The sequence below is a fragment of the Lycium ferocissimum genome, chromosome 8, assembly GCF_029784015.1.
Source record: "Lycium ferocissimum isolate CSIRO_LF1 chromosome 8, AGI_CSIRO_Lferr_CH_V1, whole genome shotgun sequence".
In the NCBI taxonomy this organism is placed as follows: Eukaryota; Viridiplantae; Streptophyta; class Magnoliopsida; order Solanales; family Solanaceae; genus Lycium; species Lycium ferocissimum.
In genome coordinates, this window is record NC_081349.1 from 46,316,801 (window position 1) to 46,326,005 (window position 9,205).

The 9,205-nt window shown below is 36.1% G+C and overlaps 2 protein-coding genes across 3 annotated transcripts; one reads left to right on the plus strand and one right to left on the minus strand.

The window, feature by feature from the left end:
- Positions 1-578: 578 nt before the first annotated feature.
- Positions 579-2,394, plus strand: LOC132068637 (protein transport protein Sec61 subunit beta-like). Of its 2 annotated transcripts, none has more exons than XM_059462285.1 (2): positions 579-732; positions 1,874-2,394. In XM_059462285.1, the coding sequence occupies exon 2, from the start codon at positions 1,883-1,885 to the stop codon at positions 2,135-2,137; it is 255 nt and encodes an 84-aa protein (XP_059318268.1). In that variant the 5' UTR covers positions 579-732; positions 1,874-1,882; the 3' UTR covers positions 2,138-2,394. The 2 variants fall into 2 exon arrangements, with proteins under 2 accessions (XP_059318268.1, XP_059318269.1); XM_059462286.1 differs by lacking the exon at positions 579-732 and adding an exon at positions 858-900.
- Positions 2,395-5,661: 3,267 nt separating this feature from the next.
- LOC132068639 (uncharacterized) lies at positions 5,662-8,643 on the minus strand. The gene is made up of 3 exons (XM_059462287.1): positions 8,092-8,643; positions 6,539-6,936; positions 5,662-6,435 (listed from the first exon to the last, which is right to left on the minus strand). Exons 1-3 carry the CDS (start codon positions 8,495-8,497, stop codon positions 5,932-5,934), a joined length of 1,308 nt encoding a protein of 435 aa, XP_059318270.1. The 5' UTR covers positions 8,498-8,643; the 3' UTR covers positions 5,662-5,931.
- Between the last annotated feature and the right edge of the window lie 562 nt (positions 8,644-9,205).

Genomic DNA, 9,205 nt, shown 5'->3' on the forward strand with positions numbered 1-9,205 from the left:
TCTTTTACCAAAAACTTAGCTAAAAACATGATCTAAATATCATATTTTAATTTATGTAAAACAAAAAATACCTAATGAAATACTTTCTCCATCCCAATTTAAGTGTCTTAGTTTGATCGGGACGGAGTTCAAGAAATAAAGAAAGATTTTTGAATCTCATGATGTTAAATTAAAGATATGTGTAGTTCTTTACATCTCGTGATCTTAAACTTGCCATATAGAATGACATAATTGAAAAACTTATTAAATATCGAAAGAGACACTCCTTTTAAAACAAACCAAAAATGAAAGTAAGACACATAAATTGGGAAGGAGATAATAATATTATTTCTCATTTCTTTTAATTGATAAATATCTTTTTTCAATAGGACAGTTATTATGCAAATATCCAAATGTTATTTGCAAACGCTTTACCATTTCATTTATTATTTCAAATTCATTTTGCAAATGGAGAATTTAAAAACTTGATTGAAAAGTATTTTAATGGTTTTCCAATAATACAATTTTCTCAACAAGAATTATTTCGCTTATACTCGTTTTGCCAACAGTGTGCTAGATTACGTGTCATAAATTGATTCGCTACAACTATGTGGCCTCCTCCACGTATAATAAATCAAAGCTTTAAAGTCCAAAACGTACAAACCCAATTAAAAAACAGGTCAAAACATTTCTCATCCATTTTCTTCCAGATCGAAAAGACCCATTTTTCCCCCTAATTCTTAGCATTCTAAGGTATTTAATTTTTCTCCTCTCCCAATTTTATTACTTAATTTATTTCCTCTTTGTATGAATTTGTGTTTTTACCTGCAGATATAATTAGATTTGTACATGCTAATCATGCATGTATTGATTATTGTTTGTGAAAATTTTCAATTTTTCCTTAGTTTTCAGCATTCTAAGGTATTTTTCTCGTCTCGAAATTTTATTTTCCTTTTTTGTAGGAATTTGCGTTTTTACCTGCAGATGTAACAGGATTTATACATGCATTTGTTAATTATTGCTTGTGAAAATTGTCAATTTTTTAGTTTTAATTGTAGTAATTGATGGTTAATTTAGATCTGAAATCGGATCTAAAAATTTGAAATTGTGTTGATATTTTTATGATCTGATGGTTTTGACATTTGATCTTTCGGGTCGGGTCGGGTAGGGTTTTGTCTAGATGATAGCATGTTATTAGAAAAAAATGTTTTTTGATTTTTTCGAAACGGCGATGTGAATTTATGCTGATGATTTAGAAATTGGTGACTGATTCTGTGAAATCTGAAATTTGTGGTGGTAATGAGTGATTAGATTAGTCTGTTCCTTACCTAAATTGAGTACATGTAAGTTTAACTTAGGGTGTGTTTGGTATGAAGGGAAATGAGTGGGTTCCTTAATTATTTTCTTGTGTTTGGTACGTAAACGAAAATTATTATCCTAAAAGCATTTGTATATAATGTAGACAAGTATTATGGGGTAGGAGTCGGGGGCAGAGCCAGGTATTGCTGACGCGAGTAGCAAGTGAATAATTCAAAAATTGTATTAATGTCTTAACTAATACCCAGTTTGTCCCATCTGTGTGGCCTAATTTGACTTTGATGGTTGAGTTGATTAAACTTTTGACTGATATTGGATGTATTTTTAATTCTTTTTGAGGTTGTGATGGATAAATATCAGAAGGGATATATTAACTCCATACTGGTAATGTATTGTTGCAATGCCTGGATGCAATAGTTACCATGTTCCCATTAGTCGATCAATCCTGCAATTATTTGATTATTAGCTGTTTACTGTCTTTCATATGTTCACTGTGTTTGATGACGTGCAATATATTAGTATGTTGAAAGATTTATGTGAACTTCGTACTAAACTTTTGTTCAATACTTTGAAACAGTGATTGGAAATGGCTTTGGGTGGAGGCGGACCACAAAGGGGGACTGCTGCAGCAAATGCTGCTAACCTACGTCGAAGGAAGACCACTGGTGGTGGCGGAAGTGCAGGAGCAGCAGGTGGTACCATGCTTCAATTTTACACTGACGATTCCCCCGGACTCAAGATATCCCCCAATGTTGTGCTTGTGATGAGTATTGGCTTCATAGCCTTTGTCGCGATCCTTCATGTCATGGGTAAGCTTTACTTTGTCCGCAGAGAGGCCTAGAGAAATTCGGATATCTCATTGCTGACTTGGGAAATTTTTGTTGGGCAACAGCTTTCTTCGTTGAAGGAAGACTGAAATTGTAGCTTTATTTTCTTTTTGTTTGTCTATGCAATGAAGTTTATAGAAAAGTTTTCTAGTTATGAGTTGACTGTTTCTTGTGCTATCTTTGTTCCAACGTGTAATGAATAGGACCATGCCAAATTCTAGTTTCTTAAATCATGAATGGAAGCATGTTGCAATTGTAGCTTTAGCGAAAATGATTTTGTTTTGCTCGCTGCATGATGCTTCTAAGCAGCAAATGTTTCCTCTTTGTGTACCAATGAGGGTAAATCAATATCTTATGACATATGACTGTCCACAGCTGTTATGGGTTCAGAATTGAACTGAGTTATTCTTGTATCCTCATCAGCAATCCAATGTGGTGGCATATTTTGATGTTATTGTTTGAACTGGAGTTGCTAATCCTATTCTTTCATTGCTGCTATCAGGCATATCTCTCCTCTTTCATGTAGTATGTTAGCAAAACCCTTAAGTTATCAATATACAGTTAAGACTTCCAGCGAGGAGAGATAGCATGCTAGCAATGTACTCATTTTTTATTTTCCTAAAATGCCCTTATTAATATATCACAAAAACAATAAACAGTTGGGCTTTTTCGTCATTTTATCCAAAAACTCTGATCTGGTCCCATTTTATCTGTCCCGTAGATTCATTGAAAACTAATACTGATACAATCACCAGTTCTTTCATGAAACAAGAGATCAAAGGTAAGAAAGTTAACTTCATCGGAGTCTAGCCAAATGGGGTTCTTCGTAGATTTGAAGTTTTGATTAGCTGAAGAAAGAAATGTATATAAGCAATTCCTAGGAAAGCACCCAACTACCTTTCAGCTTTCTCCACCTAACTTCCCCCCCTCGACATAACCCACCTCAAAAACAGGGCAAAATTCCTGTCGAAAGTGTCAACAATGGAAGAATCAAGAACCTAAGAGAACTATCATTTATTTGTGATAATATTAATTAAACAGTTGGGTTCATTAGGTTAAATTAAATAGCTGGGTTTTCATTCCTCTCTTCAATAGAGTGCAAACATATTCTAAAAAGCTGTCATAATAAACCAGTGTCATCATCCTAATCTCTGTAATCGCAGTGCTTATCTGAAGCTTCTTTCTTTTCACGCCATTTTTAGAGCATGGTGTTAATGTCTTTGAATAAAGAAGAAAAAGTAGCATAGAACAAAAAAGAGAAGGAATTTCTTAGATCATTTATTGCTCAGGAAACCTTGCTAATCAAATGGTGAAGAAGAGAAAGAAATAAGTACATGGAAATTGGGAAAATGAAGAGAAAAAGATCTTGGAAGGAAAGATTGGAGAACTTATTTGGACTGGGAGATGCAAAGTGGGATCGAGAGAAGCAGCCAAGGAAGTTGGGGCTTTTTGATGAAATGACCAAAATGTCTCTAATTTGAGTGTGCTGAAATAAAAGGTAAGGGCAATTTAGGAAAAATAAAAGATGGGTACATTGTTAGCAAAATCCTAACTTAAATTATGAAATATTCCCAACTTCTATGATTCTTTTAATTTCAGAATTTGCACTGCTCACTAGGCAGTCCATTCTAAATTTCCAATGAGTCATGAAGAAGAAAATATGCGCACTATTCCTCGTGAAATGAAATACAAAATTAGGATTATATACATAATTATATAGATCGCAGGATGTGTTTAATGAACCGTTTTACTCTACCCCATACGGTAAATGAACACCAAAGGAAAATAAAAACGAATGAAGAGTTTAGATTGGTGAGTTCCATTCATCAAGATGTCTTCCTCTAAAATTCTGGCAAACAATACAGATAGATAGAGTTGCATCTTTTGGTAAAGATAATCTATTATCAAGGGGTAAAGTTGAAAGACAATTATGTTAAATGATCTCAAATGGAGTTGAAACAGTACGAATTTTTCAAATTCAATCTAACTCCACTCGAAGAAACAGAACTTTTCATTTGCTAAATTCTCTAACTTAATTACTTGTATCAGGAGAATGAGAAGCAGACTAATACACGCATAACTGTCTTACCCCTTGCATAACTAATTAAAAATCTCAGTTAACACAAAGTTATAATAAGACGTACCAGTTACCAAGGCTGTGGCGTCGTGGACAAGAAATGAGTGTAATTCTTAGAGATCGGGGTTCAAATCTTAGAAGAAACAAAAAAATATTACGCGATTTCTAGTTGCATAGACTTTGTTGAAGGATGTGATACAGGTTACAAAGCTTAAAACAGGCATGACAAAACAGTTAAGGTTTGATAATGCAAAATATTACTTACATCATGTCTTTGAATTGTCTTTCTTTTACTACAACAACAACAACAACAACAACAAAAAACCCAGTGTAATTCCACAAGTGGGGTCTGAGGAGGGTAGGACGTACGCATACCTTACCCACCTTTGAATTCTCTTTCTTTTTCTCTTATGGCAATAAAGGATTAATATGTTATAATTAGTTTAAAACAGGTAATATTACAAAACAATAGAGGTGTCATTAAGGAGTTGGCAAAAAAAAAAATGATAACTTGAATTCGCACTTCCAAGGCTGGGCTAAAAAACGACTCGCCACTTTACTAAAATGAGTCATCTAACCACTCCAGCTATCCTAAATTGACTTTTCCCAATTAACAGCTGCCAGAGGCGAATCTAGGATTTTATAAATATGGGTTCACCGCTAAAAAAAAGAAGAAAAAAATGTGTTAAGTGGGAATTGATCCTAAGTCTTCTAGGGAAATATCTCGACCTTCAACCAAGAGCACCATATTGCCTTGTTGTAACATGCATTCCAACAGGTAATATTATATCAATTTTAGAAAATATACACGTAAAATACCTAGTTTTACGTAGAGACCATTGGTTCACCTGCCCCAAATTTTCTACCTAAATTCGCCCCTGACGGCTACCTTGATCAAAATGTGGTTTACTATCGGCCATAAAATAGCTTGTTCTTTGAAAATTGAAACTATATGAAGAATTACTGCTATGTACAAATTTATTTACACTAAAAATTATCCATATACTTTACCCTCCCGAGACCCCCATTGTGGATTTCACTGGGTATGTTGTTACTATAAAAACCCATAAAACTGCAAATTCTGAAACCAGAACAAAATGGTACGCACTAAAATATGACCAAAAGGCTAGAAGCACCTAGTTTTACACTTCACTGTGGTTTTGTAAATAACCTTGATCTTCAACTTTGCTTTAGGAACTTGATATGAACTTCCTTATATTGAAAGCTCCAACTTAATAACCATTTTTTACTAGTAAAAAATTTGCACTGAATATATATCGTGTAGGAAATATCTTACACTTCAGGTCACTCAAAAGATATCTACATGTAACCATCCTAAAATGTGGGAACTTGTAACCTTGAAAATAAGTGTAAGAATTTCTTACACACGTGTATACGACTTAAACTCTTTAAAGTAATAGGCCTCTTTCTGGTTCACTTCTCCGAAAAATCACAGCACACTGCACAGACAAAAGTAACATCTTATATACTGCAGAGACATGATCTTAGCACATTCATTGCATACTCTATTAACACCTCCATAAATTTCCATGCAGCAGCAAAACATACTAGTTACAGAGACAGAGTAGCCAAAAAAGTAGCATTGGCTAAGCATAGGTAAAACAAAAGGAGCTTCATGCTAAGCTCGGGGGATCATTACCATCTTCGGCAGTTACGTCAACAACACATCTATGAACAAAATCTCATAAACTTGCTCCTTCCACCAAATGTTCAAGCTGCAGCACTTGGCTTCACCTCATTCTGATCCTGATCGACACCACCATCACCTTCCTTGTTTGATGAGAATTCGTCGTAATCAGCTTCAGGAGGAAGAATGTACATCTCCAGGCCGTAGGTCTTTGGGTCAAACGTGGGGTCTTTAGCTTTGATCTTCTCTACGGCCAGCTTCACCCCTTTTCCCATGTAAGGAGCAGCATACTCCATGAGTTCCTGTCTGTACAAAGAGGAGGCCTTGTATTTCTGGATAGCAGCAGGACCGGCCTCCTTCAATTCCTTTGTAAGCTCGAAAATCTTCTGGTGAAGGATCATCTGGACCTGCAAAAGGGATTCCTTCTCATCAGTGAGAGTGGTTATTGTGTTTGCAGCCCCATGCAACTCATGTTCAAGCCTCTCCCTTTCAGAGTCCTCGAGCTTCCTACAGGCTTTTACCGCCTCGTTATACTTGTCAGTGACTACTTGAAGGCGTTCAGACAGAAGACAGAAATAGTTGATGCCCTACAAAAAGGAGAAAAAAAGGTCAAGAAGGAAACAGAAGAGAAAACAAAGGAGAAAGGAGAGGCTAACTGCATCAAGGAAAAATAAAAGGAGAGAAACTGACATCATAAAAGTGACTAAGCCCCTCTTCAGTGACCTCTTGATCTGTCTTCTTATTCGCGACAACCCGTACCCACATATCGATTGTTGAGTCCAGAAGATTGACAGGTGGAAGGTAAGGCTCCTCCTCCCCAGCAGGCTGCGAGCTGGGAACACTGCACGGCTTGGACTCTCCATACTTCTGTTCAGCAGTAGCAGCAGGTATATGAGCAGCATCACCGACGGGCTTGTTTGAGCTTGTACTTTCAAACCCCGTGGCTCCAAAGACCCAAGCGTGCCTTTCATTTTCCCCTCTGCCTTGAGCTGGCCTAGCAGCTTGGCAGGACAAAAACTTCTCATGTTGCCTTGCCAAAATTGCAGCAACCTCGTCCTTCTCGGGGGGGCAACTATCAGGGACAGTTACTGCATATAAACAAAAAAAAGGTCAGCAACATGAAAGGTTGGAAAGTAATAATTTCACTTAGTTGACTTAAAAGACAAATGTAGGAGAGTGTAAAGCAAAGAAATGGACTCTTATCAGCTGCAAACCATGATCATTACACAAGCAAACATACCAGCAAGGCCGCTAGAACTTGATCTTTTTCCCAAGGGCTGAGTTGAGCTTTTTTTTTTTTTAAAGAGCTATGGTAGCCAACCAAGATAATTCGAAAGGTACTTGGCAAAAATATCTCAAAAAGGAACATCGTACTTCATACCTATGATCCTACAGAAAACTCTATGGAAAAAACTCATGACATTGCAAAAATGAGGGCTACCTTTTTTTTACAAGTTATAGTAACCAACCAAGATAATTCGAAAAGGTACTTGGCAAAAATATTCTCGAAAAGGAACATCATACTTCATACATATGATCCTACGGAAAACTCTATGGAAAAATAACTCATGACATTGCAAAAATGAGGGCAATATAAATGTTAGAATACTCTCAAATAGCTCAATGGCTAGCCGATGAAAAGAAAGAGTGAGGCTGACCTAAAGGAGTTGAGGTAAGATACATATCATCTTCACAAGCTCTAGCCCTATCATCAAGCATAGCTTGCTTTGGTGCACGATGGCAAACTGGCCTCTAATTTTCCTCAAAAGTCCTATTCTAAGGTTAACCAAATCGATCGAGAATAGTCCAAACAAATGCATACTAGTCAGAAGCCAGGAAAACAGAGGCGCATACCTTGCTGTAGCAGAGGAATCTAAGTTAGTGTTTGGCCATAGATTTTTTTATCAGATTTTGAAAACTTATCATCAATATCTGTTTGGCCATGAAATTTGATCAGACTTTGAAAATTTATCTTCAAAATATTTTCAAGATCCAAAGCAGTTTTTGGGAGAAATTCCAAAAAATTCCCAAGTAGAATGCTTATCCAAACACAAGTTCAAAATGTATGGCCAAACGGGAGCCAAATATTGGAGCAAGCAACACAAAAATGATTGGAACAGGAACTTGTACTGAATTTAACCCTGAATATACTTCCCAAAGTAATTAGAAAACTGTACATCAACACTAGAATTAAGCAACAGAAATCACACAACTAGCAAGCAACACAACTAAGAAAACATTACCAAATTCCGTTGCAGAGGCGATCGGTTGTTGTTGTTGTTGTTGTGAAGAAGAAGAAGAAGAAGTTGATGCAGATGCTTTTCCAGAGAGAGAAGACGCTGACGTGGCAGTTACTGTAGTAGTAATTTCCGAAACCGAAGACGATGAAGAAATCTCTGTTGACCAGCTGGCGTTCGAAAACAGAGGCACTGCAGAACACAAAATATGAGTAAGTAGAATCGCGAGGTTTTGGAGAAAAAGTGAAATGTGTGCAAGTTTTAGGAGGCATAGTACCAGTAGATGCTGCAGTTGAACTGAAACTCTTTCCGGTAACTGTACCGCCGGAGACAGCCCAAGGAGAGGCGGAAGAAGCACTAGATAAAAATCCAGAAAGCAAGGAGGGAGTAGTAGTAGTTTTAGAAGGCACATTAACGGAATCAGTAGATGGTGCAGTTAAACTCCAAATCGCTCCGGACAAAAACGAAGGAACTGTAGCCGATGGTCCAGCAACTGTATCCGGCGACGCAGAGGCGGAAGATGAAAATCCGAGCTTCATTGGTGAAGAAGAAGATGGTGTTGCGTGGTTCCTTCACTTTTTGACCATGGGAGAGGAAAGGGTACTGAAGGACTGAGAATTGGATGGAAATATAACAATCAGTTCCTTAGGTGACAAGATTGGTCTAAAATGGTCTTTTCATTTCTCTCTCCGTTAACTTTTATTTATCCACTATTCCTAAAATAGATTTTTATATTTACTTATCATTTTTCACATATCAAAGATAACACAATTTTTTTTCTTGTTTTACCCATATTAATTACTCACTTCAAATTATTTTTCAAATCCAATAAAAATATGCACTAATTAATATGAACACATTGATAAATTACGCACTTTATTTATTATTTCTTAAACAGCGTAAACAGTTTAAAGTGAACAGAGGGAGTAATAACTTGAACATTCTAATTTAAAAAAAGAAAAGAAAAAAGAATTGAGGTGGTATATTAAAATCGTCATTTTATTTATTACTTTTTAAAGGGTGTGTAAAATCAAAGCATGGACAAATAAAAATGGATGAAGAAAATAATAATAAAATACAAGAGAACAAGAGATTTATCAAAAAAGTGGGAAGAGAGATA